Source organism: Periplaneta americana, chromosome 1 (genome assembly GCF_040183065.1).
Source record: "Periplaneta americana isolate PAMFEO1 chromosome 1, P.americana_PAMFEO1_priV1, whole genome shotgun sequence".
NCBI classification, from domain to species: Eukaryota; Metazoa; Arthropoda; class Insecta; order Blattodea; family Blattidae; genus Periplaneta; species Periplaneta americana.
The window spans coordinates 76,451,944-76,476,579 of NC_091117.1; the positions used below are offsets into that span (position 1 = coordinate 76,451,944).

The following is a 24,636-nucleotide window of genomic DNA, read 5'->3' on the forward strand; positions in this document are numbered from 1 at the left end:
TTATGCATTTTGGTCTGTAGGTGGATATGGATAGATATCTGCCTCTTTTTTGGTAAGGTAATTCCAAAGAATTATCAAAATTTTCTTTTCAGAGAACAAATACTTATGGGGCAGCACATCACTGCCATTTAGTAACAACACCATATTGTATTTTTTATTGAGGGAAAATACTCATATTTTACGCTCCTGACCCTTCGTAACAATACTGTATTGTATATTTGGTCCAGGAAAAATACTGGTCTTATGAAATCACTCGTATTTTTTATTATTTTTTTGTGAAAGATGATTACTAAATGAATAGCCTAAATCTACCTATAATGAAGAATATTATTTTTTTCATTAATGTAATCAGTAGTGTATTTCTAAACATAAAAGTGGCCTAGCTCTGGGATTTCGGAAGTGCTGGTAGTAGTTGTCTTCGTCACTGTCACTCCAGCCACCATCATCATCATCATCATCATCATCATCATCATCATCTCCGCAGGAATACTCATGAAATGTCAGACAAAAATACATGAATTCGAATCTAGAAAAAGAGGTTGTTAGGTCTGCAGAATAGACCTCACTATTAAATTGTTTAAATATGAATAAAATATGAATTTTTATAAATGCAAAATTTTACAATATCAAATTCATAAAAAGTGCCTTGGCACCACCAAGCCTCGAAAAACAGTACCCTGTCGCCGCCAGGGCCTGCTAGGGCTGAAAAACACCCCTGAATATAGTTCACTTTTCTCTTTTGGCTATATGCTTTACTAAAGAATCTCGAAATGTGAGATAGTGTACTTGAATACAATACGCCTATTGAAGTTTAATTTTAAAGTTTCCAGTTTTTACAGGCTTAAACATAATGACTGTGCACTAATTTGGATACGCTGCAAATTGTTTAATAATTATTAACATGTGTCTAAATTTTTGATAACAGTAAGTAAGAGATGATACTCAGAGTTTTATATACTCGTAATGATTTACTTTATCGATACCGTAATTATTGAAGTGCAAGTGTGCACTGCGTTATACATAGGTAAATCTTTACAATAATGTATACACGTACATTAATTCTTTACAATAGCGTTACCAAAGGAAGGTGTATAGCATTGGACCCCCCCTCCAACAAAGACACTACGAAACAAAATGAGAGAGAAATGTTTGAGTGGGGCAGTGACATTCTTAGATAACTTTCAGTATAAGTCTAAACTAACCTAACTTGCCTTACGAAAACTCGCCTTTTCTCAGTGATCAGTTAAGGAAACGTACGGAAATGAGATGTATGTGCTGCCCCTCCCTGCCACCAACCCCTTCCACCTCGACGGAGCGAACCCGCCTGTCCGCACCTCTCCACCGCCTACCACTTTCATAGCAACTTTCCACCCTTATTTCAGTGCGAAATTGATGTTGGCACACAATTTTTCTTTTGTTTACGGTACATACGACTTGACTAGAAGCCAAGCACGTAAATAGATTTGTACTTTAACGTGGTAACGCAACTGTAGAGAAATACTTACCATTGCATGGCCGCTTCTAATCTAACCAAACTTCCAGACTAAAGCATAGCTGGATGGAGGTCATACAGAAAGAAGTGGATAGTGGATACGAACGATATCGGTAACATAAATAAGTACGAAAATACTAATTATTGTTGTCACTATTTCTGTTGTTATTATTGAACACTTTTCTTTTTACATGTACCACAATACAGGTCAAAACCTGTAGTACCATCAACATAATTTCACCACATAACTTACAGATAAACGCAGAAAACTTAACATCTAAGAACTTACACAAGACAGACAATTTTTTTACATAATATACGTGTTCTATAATCAATTTTATAGACTTCACACTAGTTCTCTCATTGAGAGGTTAGGTTGGACAACTTCCGAGGATTTCATACATCCAGATTATATTTTGTGTATAAACAGAAAAAAAAAAAACAAAGATAATCTAATCACATAACATTCAATTAAAATTACTTCAGATATACTACTTAAAGTTTAAAATAATCTTGTATTACTATAAATCTCGGGAATTTTATATCGTGGATGTTTGATAACGTTCGACAACATAGCCAATTAATGAAAGATTAATACTACATCACTATGTTAAAATCCCCTAATATTCTCCAAAACTTAAAAGCAGTCAACAAAATACCACGATTAATTCATTGCACTTCTTTATAACTGTAAGCGATGTTGTCTTGTTGTGGTGAGTAACGGTTGGTATGCCTGACCGTGGAAGGAGCGGACCCGGATTTAAATCTTGGTTGGGACAAGTTACCTGGTTGTTTTTTTCCGAGCTTTTCCTTCAACCTATTAAAAGCAAATACCGGGTAATTTTCGGCGCTGGACCCTGGACTCATATTATAATGACTCGGTTAGGAGAGAAGTTTTATATGATATTCGATTAATTAAAATGTGTCTCAGTGAAACCCTATATCATATATGTAACAGATAACTCATTGCTATGTTAAAATCGGCAGCACTTTGGAGAGAACAACCGCTAGGATCGCCACCCGTCCCCCGTAAACGAACACGAGATGGCAGTACAGTCCCTAATGCAATTCAAATGGGAATTATGACGTGACTCCTTATGTTGTTACATGGCAGCATAGCAAACCTGACAAAAGTTGTTAACCTCAAAGCCTATAAGGCCGACTTATCTGGGTATATATGATCTAGGGTGAAACGTACAGCAGAGTCCATATAGGTCAATTTCTGTCAGATGCGTTTTCAATTCACTGTGGGCTGAAGCAAGGAGATACACTATCACCTTTACCGGTACTTTTTAACTTTGCTCTAGAGTATGCCATTAGGAAAGTCCAGGATAACAGAGAGGGTTTGGAATTGAACTGGTTACATCAATAGCTTCTTTTTGCGGATGACGTGAATATGTTAGGAGAAAATCCACAAACGATTAGGGAAAACACGTAAATTTTACTTCAAGCAAGTAAAGAGATAGGTTTGGAAGTAAATCCCGAAAAGACAAAGTCTATGATTATGTCTCGTGACCAGAATATTGTACGAAATGGAAATATAAAAATTGGAAATTTATCTTTTGAAGAGATGGAAAAATTCAAATATCTGGGAGCAACAATAACAAATATCAATGATACTGGGGAAATTAGACATAGAATAAATATGGGAAATGCCTGTTATTATTCGGTTAAGAAGCTTTTATCATCCAGTCTGCTGTCAAAAAATCTGAAAGTTAGAATTTATAAAACAGTTATATTACCAGTTGTTCTTTATAGTTGTGAAACTTGGACTCTCACTTTGAGAGAGGAACATAGGTTAAGGGTGTTTGAGAATAAGGTGCTTAGGAAAATATTTGGGGCTAAGAGGGATGAAGTTACAGGAGAATGGGGAAAGTTACACAACACAGAACTGCACGCATTGTATTCTTCACCTGACATAATTAGGAACATTAAATTCAGACGTTTGAGATGGGCAGGGCTTGTAGCACATATGGGCAAATTCAGAAAAGCATATAGAGTGTTAGTTGGGAGGTCGGAGGGAAAAAGACCTTTGGGAAGGCCGAGACGTAGATGGGAGGATAATATTAAAATGGATTTGAGGGAGGTGGGATATGATGATAGAGACTGGATTAATCTTGCTCAGGATAGGGACCGATGGCGGGCTTATGTGAGGGCGCCAATGAACCTCCAGGTTCCTTAAAAAAGCCAGTATGTATATATATATATATATAGGTAACTAGGCCAGGAGATAATTGGGTAGGGTGGCCAGTTCCTTTCCCCCTCCATTGGATACATCGCCGACTAGCTACATTATTATTATTATTATTATTATTATTATTATTATTACTAGCCGTACCCGTGCGCTCCGCTGCACATGTTAGAAATAAATATAAAGTAATTACATAATTAAAATAGGACGTTTGATCCAGGGAACAACTTTTACAACAGCGCAAGATAATCTGCTTCGCTCATTACCCAATTTTTTTTTTGCATTGCATTTATTGCATATATATTTTATGTATTTTAACACGATTCAATTGAGCATAGTTAAAATTTGAATTATAAAATAATGGATTGCTAAGCTAACGTACTATTACTGCATACTAAATCAATACACTCTCGTTGTTCGTTAATTCTCTGAGATTAAAATGAGTGTACATAAATATTATTTTAAGAATTACAGAAAACGAATATACAAAATAGCCTATTAAATTTTCTGTGCATAAGAAGCTATTTTAATCTTACCTGTCCTCGATTTACTCAGACGTTACTGTAATAACATTATAGCATTATGTCCATCTAGAGAAACTACACTTTCCAATGGTGAAATAATAATTAATTATACAAATCGGTTAATTTAGCTTCTGATATTACTTCATACAAACACAGAAACATTCTCTGTAGGCTATGTTTAATAGCTTTCGATTGTTGATGTCCAAGGCCCCTGTTTCGATTGCTGTTGTCCAAGGCCCCTTATAGACGAAGTCATTTGTTCTTAATTCACTGCACCGTCTTAGATGGCGTTATTTTAATTTTAAAACTCATTTATCTCATTAAATATCAGTCCTATCAAAATTTTGTATAGAATAAAACTTATCGGAAATCATTTTTAAAGAAACTTTTGTTATCTAACATTTTTCACAAAAATCAATAATAAGCGAGATAGTTCGATTCATTTAATTCAGGCCCCCTTATAACCCTCTTTTAAATAAAGTATTTTGAATGCTATATAGCCTAAAATCTAAGTTACAACGAACTTAATTTATATCCCAATTTTCATATAGATCGGTTCAGCCATTATCGCGTGAAAAGGTAACAAACATACAGACAGACATACAAACAAAAATTTCAAAAATGCGATTTTCGGTTTCAGGATGGTTAATTATATATGTTAGGACCAATTATTTTTGGAAAATCGAAAATTACCAGAAAAATTTCGGCTACAGATTTATTATTAGTATAGATTATTATTATTATTATTATTATTATTATTATTATTATTATTATTATTAGACATGTCTTTTTATTGTTGATTTTTCTTTGATCACACTTATGCTTCAAATGTAACCTACAGAGTGATTTTTTATTCGTAACACTATTTTGTTTTCTTTGCAATGACGCTGATGCGCGGCATTATGTTTATTTTCGATACTCCTATCATAGAGGGAGATTTGAAGAGTTAGCTGGCAGCTGATTGCAAAAATGGAAACATACAGTACTGAAAAGAACTCTGAAACAGTATGCACGAGTGGGAATTGTATTGTTAATACCCAAAAGGCATGTCGTCAATATTTCAATGTGTGTAATAGATCAGAAAGAAGAGTTTACGTAAACTTTAACAGCAGATGGTCACGACGTATAGTACTATGTGGTAGCGATGTCAGCCTTTCCTTATAAATATATTCAGCTCAGCCAACCACGGACTCCAAACGCTGTCTTCGACTGGCCATGGTATTCAGTAAATGTTTACAAGAACCTCATATTGTGCAAAGAATTTGGTTTTCCGATGAGGCGCATTTCTATTTGAACGGATAACATATGTGAATATAAAAATGCAAGATTCTGGGTCACAGAAAAATCACACGTAGTGTTGCCAAACGTTCACATCTGGCAAGAGTTACTGTATGGTATGCAATTATCTCCCTATGGAATCTTCAGTCCAATATTAAATGACCAAAACGTCACAAATGATAGGTACCAGAGAATTTTCATGAATAATTTTGTGTCTTTACTGTATGGTATGATATTTCTATTGAAAGACGTTGGTTTCAGCAAAATGTCGCAAGCTTCGCAGAATCAGCCTGGAGTACCTGGTTGAAGTCCTGCAAAACCGTGTGGTTCTCGTGATTACCCAGAGGTGTATGATAAAGGTAAAGAGTGGCCACCAATGTCTCCAAGCTTAACCTCTTACGATTTTTATCTTTGGAATTATGGTGTTTCAGAACAACCTACGAGCAATTTCCGATCTTCCACAAACCACTGAAACTAAAATTTGATTTCGGTTTGAGACATGTCACTGAGAAGCATGAAGACATGTCGAACATACTCTATCTTAAACTTCCAAGTAGCTATAATTTCCTCAACAGTGTATTAAATGTTGTCATGAATAAAAAAAAATCACTCAGTACTTTCAAATACAGCAAAATCTGCTATGACGGAACCTTTATAAGAAGGAAATCTCTCAGAATGAAAGATTATACATGAAAACGACTTATATAGGCCTATGCCTAAGCCGGAAACTTCCGTAACGCGGAAACGGAATGGTTTTAAAGGACCATTGGTTGGTTTTTGTATGAATAAGACGGAAATTTATTTTTAATTGCACAAATATAGAGAAGGCATTGCAGCAATACTAATTTGTTTCATATACTCAGTACGTCAGTATAATTTTATTTAAATGTGTACTGAAGCGTACGTAGGGGAACATGGGGCAGGACGGGGTAGTTAATGTTTGAATGTTTTTATATGGTATCAAATAATGTAAATGTATGGGTTTTATGACATATATGCTTTTATTACACTGTAAACAAGTAAAAAGATATGCACTTCGAGAGAAATCCGGTCATTATAACCTTAAAATAAATTAGTTTTTCGAAATGTGTGTTTTGGCCCGTTCTGCCCCGCGTATGGGGCAAAATGGGGTATCTATTTTTTTTAATAATTAAATGGCAAAAGTGACAAAAATTATATACTGAAAGTGTGAATACTACAACATTTTACAAGTTTACTTCAGAAAAAGTCATTCGCAAAATACGCAAATGTGTGTGGCATCCTCGTCTTCACTGTCTACTCCTGCGCAACAATTGTGAGCCCATTTCAGACATGATATGCATCTAATCCAACCTTCTTCTGACAAACATCAGAACGAACAACCCATTACAGGAGGTGAAATTTAATTAAATATGACGTGGGGCAGGACGTACTGCCCTGTTATGCCCCACCCCGTTTTGCCCCATAGTCACAATTTATAAGTTATGAGGTATTGGCAGGAAAAATAACGCACGAAATTTAAGAAAGTTTCGGAATTAAAAGCCAGGTAAGCACTCTATAATATGACATTAAAATAGTTTATCTAAATAAATCTCATTTCTACTTACGTGTGACAAGAGAACACTTTAAAGTTGCAAATGAATGATACAATATAATGCAGCAACCGAATAACATACAACAGATGCAAGGAATGGCAGTAAGTGTTGTGTGATGATATATTTACATGAGTTGACGAAGTTCTAAAAAAAAATTCGGTAGATTGCACTACTTGTTGGGAAGATAGAGGCTATACCGCGTCCTTCCCCCTTCCCCGTCCTGCCCCATATTCCCCTAAGTACTGATTTTAAGCGTGTAGTCTGTTATTTTTATTTTAAATAAAATGTACCAAGAAAGTAGATACAACCACAATGTCGTGAAAAATAAGTTACATTAAGAATCAGGAGATGAGTTCTGAACAGGTAATACGTCTTCTGAACAAGTATTAGCCGTAAAAATTCATATTCATATGTGGCGTAAGTTGTTTTTGTATGTTTCTTAAATTATATAAAAATTTAAGCAATCCTTTATAAGAAGGAAACCTGCCAAGATGGAAAATTTTCTACGGAATCAACATGTGCCGTCATAGATTTTACTGCATTAAATGTTAAGAAAATTTAAATAACGACAAAATGCTGAAGTTGTCAATAGTGACTTATGTATTTTTAGACACTCATATTCAAACTATTATTTAAAAAGCTATCTTTAAGTTTTTATTGGACGTTTGAATATGTAGATGTGATTTTATACCGTTAATGCAAGTTAATAATTACTTTCAAAGAGACAAACTTTTATTGCTAAGTTTTTGCCAGAATATTTTGAACATCAACGTTCATGCATAGTTTCTTTGAGGGATTCTGTCTCAGAATTGATGTACAAATTCTCGTGAGTTTATGCGTACTATGCAGAACCTTAATTTTTGGCTTTATCGGCAACGGACAGCATAGTTTTCTAGTTATACGAGTAATTACAGCATAATACTGGCTATTTTTTTTACAACAGAGCAGTGAGGTTTTGTAGCGAATTTCTAATTTAATTAAATAGTTCCACAAGCCGTGGCGTAGCTCAGGCAGTAGGCGCGTTTACCTGCTAATCCAGAGCTGCGAGAGGGGGTTACATTTTTATGTGACGGTTAATTCCCAAGTTATCTCTCCCATATCAAATGAGGAAAAATACTTAGCTCTACGTAAAACATGAAAAAAGGGAAAAATTCAAGAGCCCATAACCAAAATGATTGTCGATAGGTTGGTGTGTTTCACAGAATTCGGTAACATTCCTAAGGAAAGCTAACAATTCCTATTATCTCAGCAAGGGAAAATTCCAGTTCCTACTAACGTAAATCTTTAATTACACTGAACGACAAGAATTTTGCTCCAACTTAAAACAATGTGTCCCTTATTGTTTGGTGTGTGCTGAATTCGAAAATGCATCTCTCTTCTTCGTATCACGTAAGATTTTTAAGATAGACTATGATTTCACTTTTCGATAAGTGTTCCCCCAGGAAACATCTGGCGCGGGTTGGGGGTTGTAAACCAAAACAAAAGCAAATGCATTTTATAAGTTTATAAATTATTTCTGGTTTCTTATGGTTGTTGGCATGTTCTTTTGTACTTCTAATAAATAAACAGGTATTGGTCCCTTCTATTCAGTAAATTTCGTAACAGTTCAAAGTGAGGTCTACGTAATGAACAAACAAAGGTGTGGTTTTTAATATTTAAGAGAAAAGTTTACCAGTTTCAGCGAAGGCAAATTAAAAGAGGCATTTTCATCGGTTCACAAATTCACAAAGTTATAGCTGACTCTTGGTTTGAGGAAAAACTTTCCGTTACAGAAAAAATGGCATGGCGCGCTTTTAAATATGCTTGTTCATATTTCCTTGGAAATTCTAGGGCAGATAAGTACATAGAACTTGTTGTGGAAACTATGTAAAGTGCATATGAGAAAATGGGGTGTAATATGTCTCTCAAAATACACTTTTTACATTCTCATTTGAATTTCTTTCCTTTTAACCTTGGAGCGGTAAGCGATGAGCATGGGGAAAGATTTTATCAAGACATATCTGAAATGGAAAGGCGATATAAAGGAAGATCATCCAGCATGCTTGGAGACTATTGTTGGTTCCTTGAAAAAGACAGTTCCGGGTCTAGTAGAAACAGAAGTCATCCAGAAACTTCTTTTAAATGGTAAGTTCAAATTTCGAGATTTTTCTCATTATACGCAGGAAATATTTTTATTGTTGTGTTTTAAACTATGTAACATCATTTTTGCATCCAGTACACATTTTTCAAGTATTATGAGACATTTTGAATCCCTAGTGTGTTGTAATTTTACAAGTAGCAGTGAAAAATTAGAAAAGAAAGAAATTTTATTCATAAAAATTAAATTCATTTTCCCCGGAGATTGGTACGTGATAGAGCAATTTGGATTTTAAATTCAGATTTAGGGCACACATATTAGTAATATTCACCTGTTTTATGTCGGAGAAAGACAAAAAGTAAAACTTTGTTGTTCAGTGTTATCAAAGATGAAAACTTTATGAACAAAACAAAATTTCCCACAAACGTCTGCATTGTATTGCTTAATTCATTGCAAGTTCATGCAAGTAACATTACTCTCTTCCTGGCAGGCATTGTTTCGGCTATGTCGTGAGAATTATTATCAGAAAATGCTAAGCAGTATGCGATAACACTACTGTCACGTAATGTTGAAAACGTTCAATGGAGTGCTTTACTTCTGGACCGATAGTGTAAATATATGTTTCAGACCAGACAATATGGTTTGAAGGCCTGTTATCAGTAGAAGCGGTTTTAGATAAAAACTTTATGACTAGATATTTTGCGCAGAAACGTCCACATACCTGTTTCATGAATACATAGAGTGGAAGTGATGTAACTGTGCATATTTCAACAGCTTATTCCTTGGATAGAGTAGGCCTACAACAAAACCTAAAATGTTAGTCTCAAATGAACACTTCTCTCAGAAAAAAAAATCCCTCTAAATGTTAACACTGTTTTACTTGATAAATACTATCAGCGCCATTCTGATTTTTATTCTTATCATTAGAGGACCTAATAAGGAATGTTTTATTCTTTCGCAGGTCTTAAATCAAATGGTTCTCTTGCAAATAAAATAAAAAGATCAACACGTATCGTTATTTCCTGCCATTAGGAAATCTGGCAACTCTACTGCAGTAACAAAGGGACGGAATGCTGCTAATCAGACCGAATATGCGTATAGGTGAGCCGGCGATACGCTATTGCCGAAGTACGCAGACTTTCAGCCTAATTTTATAATTGACCATGCACTTAATTAAGTACATAATTATTTTTTATTAATTGTAATGTATTTTATTACCCCCTTAAATCTGCAAAGTTATATCACTTCTATGCTATGCACAAAATATACAATTTAAAGTGAAGGTAAGGTCAACACAGGGAAAATCGACCCAGAGGGTGGAAGGAGGTCAAGGCTCCCATCTTTACAGTAGGCATTAATAGCAGTAGGGATGTCAGTCCTATGTGTCCGTTGCCTTTATCCCCAAGGAAATGCCCCTGGTACTCATTTCTGTTAAGAGACTGAGTAAGTCCCATGGCTATAGTGTGGCTGGAAGGATTAGATCAATGGAAAAAAATTAATGATCCCATAGGGAAACGAACCAGCGACCTTTTGGCTTGCATCTTTACGCCTTAACCGCGACGCTACCGCGAGTACCCATAATACATAACAGCATGTAAAAATTTTATTATTATGTTTATTTTAATACATTCTTATTTCTTCTTTTGCTTCTTTCATTTTCATTGCAGAACATCATACCACAGTCTAGTATATACAGTCACAAAGCTCAATACGTAGTAAATATGCATCCATAGATAGTTGCTAACCACTACGCCTCATTACAGACAATGCGAAATAGCATCTGCACAGTCTATTGTTTCTAGTACCCTCATAAACTCAAGCTTCGTGACTATATACTAGACTGTGATTATAATGTTTATTTGTGTGTGTACATGGTGATTCACGGCTAATGACCCGCGCTACAGGAATCAAGTCTAGAGGCCATTCTGACCATAAAATGTCATACCAACATGTGTCCGATTATATCATTACTTTGAAAGTTATTTGTAATAATCCTAATATACTGTGAATGAGGCTTTGGAGTTGCTGGCATCATAATGCAAACATTGGAACGTAAACTAAACGGATGGTTGAGCTGTGACGTGAAGTACGGAGGAGAAGGAGACGATTATCAGCTGTGCTCATCAGCGACAGCCGTGTCGAGGTACGAAACGCGCACGCCATTCATTAGTCGTGTTAATGTTAATGTTGTTTTATTTCACGACACTCGCAACTGCAGAGGTTATATCAGTGTCGCCGGATGTGCCGGAATTTTGTCCCGCAGGAGTTCTTTTACATGCCAGTAAATCTACTGACATAAGCCAGTCGCATTTAAGCACACTTAAATGCCATCCACCTGGCCCGGGATCGAACCCGCAACCTTGGGCATAGAAGGCCACCGCTATACCAACTCGCCAACCAGGTCGACTCATTAGTCGTGAATCACCCATATTATTGTACCTTCATCGCACCGCTTTCTATATTATGAGTGCCGCACTACCTTTCAACTAAATAAATTAATGGGCCCTCTTTCAAATGCAACTCGATACATTTATATAATTAAGTATTTATATCGCCATGCGGTAATTTTGGCACTTTTTATTATATTTCATTGTTTAACGTTTTAAATCTGAATCCTAAAGGAGTCACTAGTTCACGTAGTGATTTCCAAGGGGCGTATTTGCAGCTCTGTAATGTTGCTTACACCACTCGCATAAGACTTCTAGATTTTCCAGCAAACTGAATCGTAAGGAAATTTGACGTCTTTGTAAAATGTCTGTAACTTGTTCCTTTTCCGTTACACATTTAGGCTGTTGTTGTTGTTATTATTATTATTATTATTATTATTATTATTATTATTATTATTATTATTAATGTATCAGGCTTAGGATCCAAGACAACTTAAGAATGAAGTGAAGTTAACAGTGCAACGGAGTTGCAACGGAGTTTAGATGGAGTGAGGTGGCGCGGTGAGTTCTGTTTACCTGTTCGTTAGAGTATAATCCGGTTCGTGACCAGAGGTGCAGGATTCTTCCGTCCCTCCCTACGAAACGAACTCAGGCCATCACAATGCATTTTCAATATAATATAGTGAACAGTTTTTTTTTTTTTTTTTTCGAATTAGTTGCAAGTATGTACTGCATGGCTGTTCATTGTAACACTAACAACTTCAATGTCGCCGAGGGACATGAAAGCTTGTAAGGTATGTATCCTACTTTCATTTTCCACCGTAACTAGATTGTAGACTACTATTAACAATAGAATATAACGAAGCACATCATTGACGTTGTTGTTTACATTCACAGTATGTCTGTCTATAAAAAAAAAGCTTGCGCAAGGAACGATTACCGAAAAGCAATGGTGACGTTGCTGTCTGTTTTGACGTGTGTATGTAGGCACGCCAAGGGGGCGAGAGGTACGGACCGATGGAAGTACGGTCTCTTCCAAGAAGATGAACAGATGAGGATATCGCTGGAAATAAAGAACGTAGCAAGAGAAAAATTCGAAGCTAATTAAACGCGCAACACATGTTTACGAATGAAATAATAATACCGTGCGACACAAGACACGTATTCACATACAATGAAAAAAACTAAAGTCGTAATGTAACTATCACAACGCAAGACTGATTCTATCGATGTCATTTCTCTTCCGACTGTACTCTTAAATATCATTCAAACTATCTCGTGACCTTTCTTGTCGCATGCTCTTCCTTATCGCATTGTTTGATTCGCATTCCTTCCGTCGGTATTCCCTGCTTGAGAGACCTAACTTAAACTATGTTCAAGGAATTCTAGTGTCAAGTTGTGCGTACATTGGTTGCTAAGCCTGATAGTCCTAGGCCTGATTATTATTATTATTATTATTATTATTATTATTATTATTATTATTATGCAATCTTATTCTGTTTTCCTGTCTTCTAGCTATACAATAGTAATTAACATGCAACACTTACCGATGGCTTTCAATGATTAGAACTTCAGTCTATAAGCGTGAAGTATGAATAAAAACTGGTAACACTGACCTTTGATGACCAGCACAAGTACGTCATATAGCGGTACGTTATCATATCAGCGTAAAATAAATCCCGCACCAACATGTATGTTTATAGAACAACCCTTTGTAGTGTCGATGGGTGCGATAAAATCGTGGCTACTTTACAATCTCAAATTATTTTTTAAGTCCTATTTGGCCCCCAGTCTTTATCGGTTTGTAACCTGTAAGTGCTGATAAAACACCGATTTTACCAGAAGGAATAAAGATATTTAATTATGGTTGTGTAAGGGTAAATGTACAGTATATGTAAAGCCGGTATTTCGGTCTAACATATATTATTTTCAGTATTCCATCAATGGTTGAAAAAGACAAATCTCGAATTCAATGGCTAGCAAAGGACTACCTGTAATAAGTCCGTTGAAACAGTGAATATTTGCATTCTCAGCTCAACATAGAATTTGAGATATCGAATTTTACATAAATATTTTGATACACTATATTTGACGTTTCTTGCAATGGTCTACGTTTATAACTAATATGTAACGAGGAAGTTCTTATTTATTCCTTATGTTAAACGCATACAAATTTTAACATATATTTTGGCTTAAAAACTATAATAATATTTGTTATAGGCTACATTAAGGCAGTTTATCGAAATTCAGTCACTACTAAATCTGAGGAAGATGAATTTGTCAACATACTTTTTTTTTCAGAAGCGAAGTAAAGCCAGTTGTTCCATAACATAAATGTAGGCCTACGATATAGACAGCTTGCCATGATTGAAAAAGCTCCGGGCAAAATTTATCCGTTAAAATTTTCTCCCATCACCAAATTTCAAATTTTGCGGGTAGCTGTACCTTCGTATCAACATCTCAATCAAGACTGTACAAACTTCGTTAGACCGCAGACTTTCTGACGGACAATACAGGAAACTAAGTAGCCTATACAATGTCAAAGTGGGCACAGTAAGTCGAAAAACTGCAATGTATCCGGGATTGAATAATAGGAAGGACCTCAAAAAATAAATGGAGTAATGCATAATAAAAATTATACTTTATTACACATTACGAACACCTTCGGGGAAAAAATGGGAAAGAGAAGTATTCAAAATACAACATTCCAAATGACTAGCGTCTTTCCTAATAGATAGGGAAAAGTAACTAGTTGATAATATCAATAAAAAGGCAAACTTGTTGTGCAAATGTCGCTCAATTGATGTCTCAAACACTGTCTGAAATAGAATTCCGGATCCTTATTGAACTCTTCATTGGTAATCACGTACTTTCTCATGGGTATTCTGTCACTGCGACAGTCAAACAATTGCAAAGTCATATACCCCTCTGAAAAATGTACAATAATGTCTCGATACCTGAAAGGTATGCGCCACAGAAACTCTTCCAAATGTTCCAATTCTTTACGCATTAGAATTTTCTGAAACAATGACAAACTTATAAAACATGAAAGTAGCAAATTCTTCACACGATTGCACCTTGAAACAATATATTCAAGAACGTCACTTTCTTTTAGGTTAGGTGTACTTAGATGTAAGCATTGCACTGATAGATAATTTGGAAAAGGGTTAGATATGGAGTACTCAGCAACACTTGAATTCACCGACAAACCCAGATCTACATCTAAATCAAGACAATGCACCAAAGGACACTTCTCAACAACAAATCTGATGTTTACTTCCGATATTCGTTCGAGCTGCAAACATCGAAGTTGTTTCCCAATCACTTGCAGTAGATCGATCATAAGATGAAAAGGACCATTCTTGAGTACTAATTTCGTTAAGTTCTTCAGCTCCTTCAGAGGTGTTAAATTATTGTTCACAATTCTACTGAGAGAGAAAGAAGTGAGATTCTTAAATTTCTCACTAATTAACGTTATGTCACTGTTTGTTAGTCTATCACACGATAAACTCCTCAGATTCATGGCACGGGATGTTTCAGTACTGTCAGCGATTCCTTCCAGTATCTTTCTGAGTCCTTCTGCAGACATAGACACATCCTCCATTATTAGTTCTTCCAGATACCGAAATTTCAGAATTGAAGCAACACACGAATCAGTAAGTTGCCAAGAACGGCTTATATCAAGACTCTTCAGACCCTTACATATATTTGAAAGAACCGACACGTCCTCATCATGACAAGAGTGGATTGAAACTTCCTCCAAGTTCTCCGAGATAAATTTCTCATACATAAGTCTCATGCGAGAAGTAACTCCAATTCTTAAAACTTTCAAATTCTTCATTTTGGGCGATGCCAGAAAAATTATATCGAACTGATGGGTATTGTAATAAAAGTCCGCGAGGGTGGGATGTTTCTTACAATCAGTGTATTCTAGTTTTGTTATCAAGGGATGAATTATGGCACTGACCAATGACGACGTGACAGCTCGAATGCATTCAGAATGGTCGCTGCGCATCATCTGCTTGAAAGTTACATTCAGGAAAGCTAGTAGTCTAGCCGTAACATCATCGGCAAGCGAAGGCGGAACTGTATTACTGATTAAATTCTCCAGATAACTACAGGTTTCTTGAATGTGGTTTTTGTTAGATACTTGAGGTGTCCTGCATTTTAATAACTTCACTAAATTTATGAGAAGACCAGAAATGTATTTCGCCAATGCTTGCACTGCCAAGTCGCCAAGACTGTCGGGAAAATGGATGATGTCCATGCTGAAAAACAAAACGGACGTATATTTTAATCTGTAGAAACGTGCAAATTTATATTCACATTGAACATTATCCTTGTAACAATGAAATGTTACTTAAATGGGGAAACTTTATTTTTATTTGTTAATCCCAGACTTTCTTCTTTTGCACGGAACCATGTATAATACGTATGTAGCTTACTTGTACGCAAAATGCTTAAAAAATTAAATTATGGTTTATTTAACGACGGTCACAACCGCCGAGGTTATATCGGCGTCTCCGGTGTGCCGGAATTTTGTCCCGCATTTAAACACACTTAAATGCCGGAATCGAACCCGCAACCTTGAGCATAGAAGGCCAGCGCTATACCAATTACGCTATCCAGGCCGACAAAAAATGGTTAACTGTGTGACAATATCTACGTTCGTATGTACAATATACGGAACTATTAAAACATTACCGGCATACCCATTTTAAAATAAAATAAAAAGACTATTTACATAGGTTAGATACGATTATACAGTTTTCACCAGATAATAGAAAGATTAAAGTTTCGCATGGCATGTTATAATAATAATAATAATAATAATAATAATAATAATAATAATAATAATAATATCTAATAATAATAATAATAATAATAATAATAATAATAAAGGTAAAAGGTATCCCCGTAACATGCCTTGAAGGCACTTGGGAGGCATGGAGGTAGAGCCCCATGCTTTCCATGACCTCGGTACTAGAATAAAGTGGTGTGGTCGGCACCACGCTCTGATCGCCTTTTACCCCCGGGAAAGACCCGGTACTAAATTTTATAGGAGGCTGAGTGAACCTCGGGGCCTTTCTAAAAGTTTGGCAACGAGAAAAAATCCTGTCACCACCTGGGATCAATAATAATAATAATAATAATAATAATAATAATAATAATAATAATAATAATAATAATAATAATAATAATAATATTGGTTTTATTTAAGCTGGCAAAATTAAGGTCATAGGGCCTTCTGTAACTCTCAACCAGGATACAAAGAACATTACAAATACATTACATGTAGCACACAAAAAACTGAAAGAGAGAAACATAACACTGTACAGTGGAAACAATAAATCATTAAATATGAGACGCATATACAACATGTAGAAAAAAAAGAAAAAGCACAATTAAATGTAAATGCTAAGTCAAAATGGGTGAGACATTTACAATATATAGAAATATGAGATGATGATGATGATGATAATGATAATGATAATGATAATGATAATAATAATAATAATAATAATAATAATAATAATAATAATAATAATATAGTGAAGAACAGAGCACATCGACGGTGTTCAGGTAAAAGGACTTGATCCACAAAATAACAATTTTTTAGAAACTGCTATTTTAGCACATTATTATTAGTTACTTCATATGAAAGAATGTAAACATAATTTGTCAAAAAACTTATATTCACATTTTGTAATTAAATTTTAACTAATTACACTAATTACAGCAAAAAAGTAATATTTAAAAAGCAGGGGTTAAGTTCTTTTATTTAAACACCATCGATATGATAAACACTAATTTTAGGTACATACGCAAAAAAAAAAAAGAGAAATATAAGCAATATAAGGAAAAATGATGTAACAAAAGATTAAAAAATCTAATATGGTAAATATTACTATAATATCTAAATGTAAAGACTACGTGGAAACATACAACACTTGTCGTAACAGTAAGAGTTTGGCAACTCGTCATAAGATAATTTTCGAACTTAGACTTAAATAATTTCAAATTTCGGTACCCCTTGACATCAGGCAGCAGAGAGTTTCAGTGACGAGAAGTAGTAACAGTAAAGGATGAGGAATAGAGAAATGATATGTTGAGTGGAATTTCTAGCGTGTTGTATTATGATAGCGAGAGGGAGTACGGAAACGAGCGAATAAATAAAAGGGGGTTGAAGTATGCATAATTCGATATAAGACAGAAAGCGAGTGCGAACTTCTCCTCTCGTGTAACCTAAGCAAAGATAACTTCTCGAAAAAAGAAAAAAAAAAAAAAAACTTTCCGATACCGGGAATCGAACCCGAACCTCCTGGATGAAAGCCAGGTATCCTAGCCACTACACCACACCGGCATATTATGCCATATATAATTTGTTTTACAAAGATTTTTAGTAATGCGATTAAACAAAATGAGACACTCAAAAAACATAGCCAGCCGATGAGTTTCCTCAACACAACAGTGTGGTGAGTTTTTTTTTTCCAAAGCGATTAAATATGACAACGTATAAGCTGCAAATGGCACGAGTTGTACAACCCAGTGACAAGGTTAAGAGACTCAAGTTTTGCAATACATAATAGAAATGGAAAATAACGATTTCAATGGAATTCACTTAAGATTCCAGTTTCCTGCGCTATTTCCCAGCGAAAATGTGTAAGTATGGACCTTTCTTTGCAAAGACGGCAGAACTGATTATTCCCACAATTATATGATGATTTAGATGACTTCACCAAGACGGCACTCCATCCCATTTTCATCGGGAAGACCGTAAATTTCTTACTAAAGTCCTCTCAAATTGCTGTATCGGACGCGCCATGATCTCTACTCCGCTAGCCATCTCGATTTCCGAGCCTTACGTCATGCGATTTCTTTGTTTGGAGTTATGTGAAAGACATCATCTAAGTGCATCTCCTACACGCAGATCTCTAACAATATTGAAGAATAAAATCGTATCAATTATTTCTTGTAGCATAGTATAAAGATAAATCCCTAGTTGTTTAATAAAGCTTTAGCCGAAATTATCTAACACAACTACAAGTAATTTATTTGAATCTGCTATTTAATCATGCTGCAACAAGTTCGCGCTATCTAACGTAATGGACTTCGTCATCGCAATTCGCCATGGGACTACCCAACATCTGTCTTACAGCTAGACAAAACCTCGAAAAGAATAAGGTAACCAGCAATCATGTAATTAATTCCAGAAAGTCCATGGAACATACGATTTATACAATTACATAATCACAGTACTATCACACTTATTTCATTTTTATAAACTGACAATGTCCACAGCTGACAGCGGTAAGAGCTACAGACGAAAGTAGAGTATACCGAAAAATAGTGTTTCTAATAACAAGACCTCAGATTTTAAGTAAAAATCTATTTTGTTCCTCGTGTAATACATGAAAATTAATTCGTACCTATATACGCGATTTATGGAAGTATATGATCGAATTTTGTGATTCTATTGTACCTAAAAATACCTAAATTGACGTTAGAAACTTTTACTCATTTTATTCTTTCTTTGCGACAATTCATACCAGTAGGCCTATATAATATTAAAGTATGTAAAAAAAACTATTATAAAATATGACATAGCCCTAATATAACTTTATATCTATACATACATAAATATACAGTCACCTCTGGATTTAATGAAACGTAGCTCAAACGGCTAAGGCGCTTGCCTGCCGACCAGAAGTTGTGCTCGGGCGCGGGTTCGATTTCCACTTGGGCTGATTATCTGGTTGGTTTTTCTCGAGGTGTTCCCAACCGTAAGGCAAATGTCAGGTAATCTATGGCGAATCCTCGGTCTAATCTCGCTGTCACCAATTTCATCGACGCTAGTTGATACAGCGTCGTTAAATAACCAAGTAAAAAATGAAATCGATTAGAGTGAACATTCGGCTGTAGTGAACTTAAATCATTGGTCCCGCGGCCAAGTTCGGCTACCTCTACAGCGAATCTACAGGGTATTCGTTAATCTCCTTGAGAGGGAGATGAACGAAGAAAATAAAATGTTAAGCAATCACTCTTAATTCCCGAAACTTTAAATTCAACAAAGAAAAAATTAATTTCATGCAGATTTGTGTCGAGCCCTTCTCGTGACAAATATTCCCTTAAGTAACCTTGAAAATTGTCACTTAAAAACTTTATTTTAATTATGATAATTATTAATGCCATCGTAATTTCCAAAAACCTATTTTATCATTTTAGAACCTATTCTGCATTGGAATAAAGCCTATTTTTATGTACATAAAGTAAGATTTTTAGAACTTAAAATTCCGAGGTCTAACTCACTTTTTAAATGAAAAGTTTAAGTGGAATAAGACTCAAAACTCGTTCATACTAAAGGTTGTGTGATGGAACTAAAGTACCTTGCACAGCTTGGATTTATTTAAATGTTAATTTAAACTATAAGAAGATTACAATTATTACAATTATTGTGATTTAATTATTTCTATTCCTTCTCAAGCTACGTTTAATTTGAAAGACTGAACATTAGTACACAGCCTCGCTCACATCACATGTCAACCGCGTGTTGTATAATTTTAATAACCAATCAGGAGTTTGTGTTCATTCCACAGAACACTACTATATACTATTAATAAATGTGGTCATGGCCAGGTGTAATAGCATTAACAGAGTTGAAACTTACTTATTTCATTCGTTAATATTCACAGCTACGTTCCACAGCAGGTTCATTTCAAGACTGAGTCAGTGTCGTGTTCAAGAAGCGGCGAATAGCAACGCACAACTCCATAATGTGTTTCAGTTCTAGATAATATTACCAGTGTTCCCAACTACTGAAACACACACTAAAGTGAAAGTACAAAGAACCTGCGACAGTTGGTCACAACCTTTGCATAACCTTACATAACTTGCACTCGCTAGTTACGCGTAGTTGACATACTTTTAGTTCACTTTTATGTGACAACATTTTATCAGTGCCGCTTTAACGTATGAATGAATCCGGCAACCGCCGGGGGCCTCGAGTTATTGGGGGGCCTCAGAATGGTGATCATGACATTCAGAACCATAGGCGCTGACATCGGTGGGGGGGAGGGGAGAGGGGAGAGGGCAGGCACTTTCTGTCCTTTCAACTTCTAGAGGCAGGGACATCGCCCCCGCCCCCCCCCTTAAAAATTCGGAGAGGTTTCTCATGTTAAGAAATAATTTGTTTAAAATATGAATTAGAATATACGCCAAAAATGGTTATTTCAAATTCATAGAGAGGGCCAGCTGCTGCAAGGAACATGTTAGTGACGCAACTCACAATGCCTCCTGAGGCCTCCTCTCTTTCCTCCTGCATTTAAGATAGGTAAAACACGTTATGCAACGGTGACTTCACTTCTTTGTCTATGATACACTTTTTTCAGTTAGTTTAAATGTTTCAACTATTACGGTCGAACAACAATGTTCATAAGTAGTCTCGTAAGTAGGCTACCTACCAGGGGAAATAATGATACGTAGTTAACAGTTCAATTAACAGTGTATTCGACTGTATTTTTGCCTAATACAAGGTAACAAATTATTATTAATGGTGAAGATTTTTCATGAACAATTAAATTTATTTCGAAATTTAAAAGTTACCGTTAGAATCCTAGAATCCTGTACATAAAATTATTATTATTATTATTATTATTATTATTATTATTAACAGATTAAAAAGTGTTTAATATGTTTAAAACCAAACTATAAACCCAATACAATTTTTTTTCTTTTATTAACTTGTAGAAGATTCGTGGTTAAAATAATATTAGAATAACATTTGTTTAATAATCTGGGATCTTGACTCATTCTATGATAAAAAGCTGCACTGGTTTTACATTTAGGTTCAGACAAAAGCAGAGAATTCGTAATTTTAGTTCTATCTTTATGTATATACCTTTCAAATAACTACTGAAGTTTCCTGGCGACGTGATAACTAAAAAATTTCTCGGGCTTCCAGCCAGGTCATAAGTTGGTGATCCACCGACGTTTCGCGTTCGCGCCGCGGTCCGCACTAATAAGAGCCAATCAGCGCACAGCTCCTCGGCTGACTCCTCCCTCTGGCAATATAAATTAAGGAGCTGGGTACCCCTAGATATCCCCTTTTACTAACAAACAACTTAAAGCCCTAGTTCAGAGTAGATAAATTATGAAATACATGTGCAACGTCACGCATGTTGCAATACGAAAGGACAGGGAACCTTTCAATTTGCAGATTCAGAATTCACGGCGTCTCTCCTGGCGGTCTTCACCTGCCTAGTCATCGAACAACAGACGACAGAGTCTTCTCGACTCCTTCTGCACTGCGAAATGACAGTTCATTTCAATATGCAGATCTAAACCAGCTATCTCCTCGTCCCGTCCCGTCCCGTGATCATTTGATCACATTTCCATCCCTCTCGCGTATGTGGTACCTAAGAGGTTACGTCCATTTTCGGTTTTCCCCTTCAACATTTTCTAGAGCTCCTTCAGTGGAGCAGCGAACCCGGGGTGAGACTAGTGGCCAACAGGCTTGGAGCTCACATATTTAGTTTCTTACAGCCCCCAACCCCTTGCAAGGACGCATTTTGCGTACCTTTTAAATTTTTTCCTCCATATTCTCCTCTCTTTTTCGATTTTTCGATTTTTTTCCCCCTTAGATATCATTTAAACTAATTTTTAATACTTTTTTTCTGTAAAAAAAAGGTATCCCCGTCACATGCCATGAAGACACTTGGGGGGGCATGGAGGTAGAGCCCCATGCTTTCCATGACCTCGGCACTAGAATGAGGTGGTGTGACCGCCTTTTACCCCCGAGAAAGACCCAGGAGACTGCGTGAACCTCAGGGCCGTTTTGAAAGTTTCGTAACGAGAAAAATCCCGTCACCACCACTCGGGATCGAACCAGTCCGTAGCCAGTTGCTCTACCAACTGAGCTACCCGGCCGCTACTTTTTTCTGTAGTAAAATTATTATTATTATTATTATTATTATTATTATTATTATTATTATATTATTATTATTATTACTGCTCAACGCTTGGTTGCACTGAGTTGCTTCCCTTGCATCTTGATCATAATAATTATATCCATGAGGAGGCTTAAGAGATAAGATGTGTAATTCCTAAGTTATTGATTGTTGTCAGCTTGCCTGTGATAATGCATCAATATTATTTTCTTTGCTTACTTTATACTTTATAAAATATACTAGTATTAAAACAATAATATTTTGTGAGGGGGGATAGAAGTTATTCCTGGCAGGGATGTTAATATGAATTTATGAGAGGGGGGGATAACTTTCCAACAATGGTTAATTCGCACCCTGAGCTTAACTATTGCTAACGAACACATTTACTAAAACTGTCCGCAATAAAACTGAAATGAACTGGAAAAGAATGATAAATTGGGTTGTAATAGTGACAGTAAAACTAATAGCTCCTGTTCATCATAACTTCAACGGTCAACGAAGGATAAGCAAAGTAGTGAAAGGGAAAATATTGTACAATAAGGACGCAGTTTTCAGTCACCTTGGGTTAAGCAATTTCCATGGGTACTACGAAAAATCGATGTTATTTTCTGAAAAATTCGTAAGGAAATATTTGAGAAAAAGCAATTAAAATTTTCTCAGACTTCTGTGCAGAATCCTGCCTCCTCCCCCATATTTCAAATTAAGTGGACACCTCATAACAACAATAATAATAACAATAATAATAATAATAATAATAATAATAAATAATAATAATAATAAATACAGTGTCAAATCAAGTATTAACTTTTGGAGCAATTCTTTATTCACTGATCAATAACGGTATTGTTCGTTGGTGTGTCTCTGTTCTCCCTGCTTCGATAATAATGTAGGTACCACTATAGCATCTCTGTCACTATGTCTCAGCTAGAGGAACTCTAGTCTCACGAACTAGAGTGCCTCTATACCAGGCCTGCACAAAGTTTCCGCTCTCCGAGCCGACTCACAGCTCATGAGCGGAATGCAGATATTAGCTGCGCTCAGTATAGGGTGGACTGGAAGAAGGGGTGATCTCGTACAAAATATACACAAAAGGGAAGTACTAGTACGAGTGTTTATGAAATGAATTCCCGTTCAGTGTTTGCAAAGCTATCTTGGACTTATTAATTAATACAGAAATATTTATTTCACAGAAATAATATAAATTTTATACCTAGTCCACTTAAATGTACAATATCATTTTGTTATATTTTTATTTATCAATAGATGAAAACGAGGTTTTATGCTGTTGGCAGCTGAAAGGAACAGTAGCCTACTGATCGTAATGATCGTTACAGATGTTCGATGCCTGCCTTTATTAAAGTTGATTATAGAAAACAGTTGCTCACAAATATAAATGTTCAGCCTGTGTAGTCGTGGATATTATTGATAATGTTTAGTCTTGTAAAACTCAACCAGGCTAGTAGTATTATTCAAAGGATCTTTAGCCCTTAGGCCACATTGAAGATCAATAAGTCCGAGCTGTAAATCGTTAAATGTTATGTTTTATTTAACGACGCTCGCAACTGCCGAGGTTATATGAGCACACTTAAATGCAATAGACCTGGCCCGGAATCGAACCCGCAACCTCGGGCATAGAAGACTAGCGCCATACCAACTGCGCCAACCAGACCCACCTGTAACTTATATGGCATTCTTTCAACTGGTGTTGAAGAATTTATTATGATAACTTTAAACTTCTTTCCAATTAAGACAAGATTTTTAGTAGGTTATTTTACGACGCTTTATCAACAGCTTATGTTATTTAGCGTCTGAATGAGAAGAAGGTGATAATGCCGGTGAAATGAGTCCGGGGTCCAACACCGAAAGTTACTCAGCGTTTGCTCATACTGAGTTGAGGGAAACCCCCGGAAAAACCTCAACCAGGTAACTTGACCCGGTTATCGAACCCGGGCCACTTGGTTTCGCGGCTAGACGCGCTAACCGTTACTCCATAGGTGTGGACCTTAAGACAAGATCTTGGAACCTAGAATTAAATTCATTTTGAATTTCAATTAATATTTGCACATAATCGTTTAATATGGCTTCGTCACGAGCAATTTCTACGTTCGAAAGTAAGCCATATTACCTTCCCGAACTGACTTACGAAAGGTGTAAGTTTACGACTGAA

The 24,636-nt window shown here is 35.8% G+C and overlaps 1 protein-coding gene across 5 annotated transcripts in view; it reads right to left on the reverse strand.

The window, feature by feature from the left end:
• The window catches only part of LOC138696746 (SET domain-containing protein 9-like), a 135,419-nt gene that overhangs the window by 53,378 nt on the left and 57,405 nt on the right, over window positions 1-24,636 (reverse strand). Inside the window, exon 1 of one of the 5 annotated variants that reach the window (XM_069822149.1) lies at window positions 1,782-3,671. The exons of 1 other annotated variant lie outside the window; for it this stretch is intronic. Coding sequence is in view for 1 of the 4 variants with exons in the window: in XM_069822105.1 (XP_069678206.1) it covers window positions 14,285-15,791 (1,507 nt within the window). In the remaining 3 variants the exon portion in view is untranslated. Of the gene's footprint in view, window positions 1-1,781; window positions 3,673-14,145; window positions 15,792-20,191; window positions 20,512-24,636 lie in introns of those variants that run through there. 3 more of the 5 variants (XM_069822124.1, XM_069822114.1, XM_069822105.1) reach the window with 3 other exon arrangements.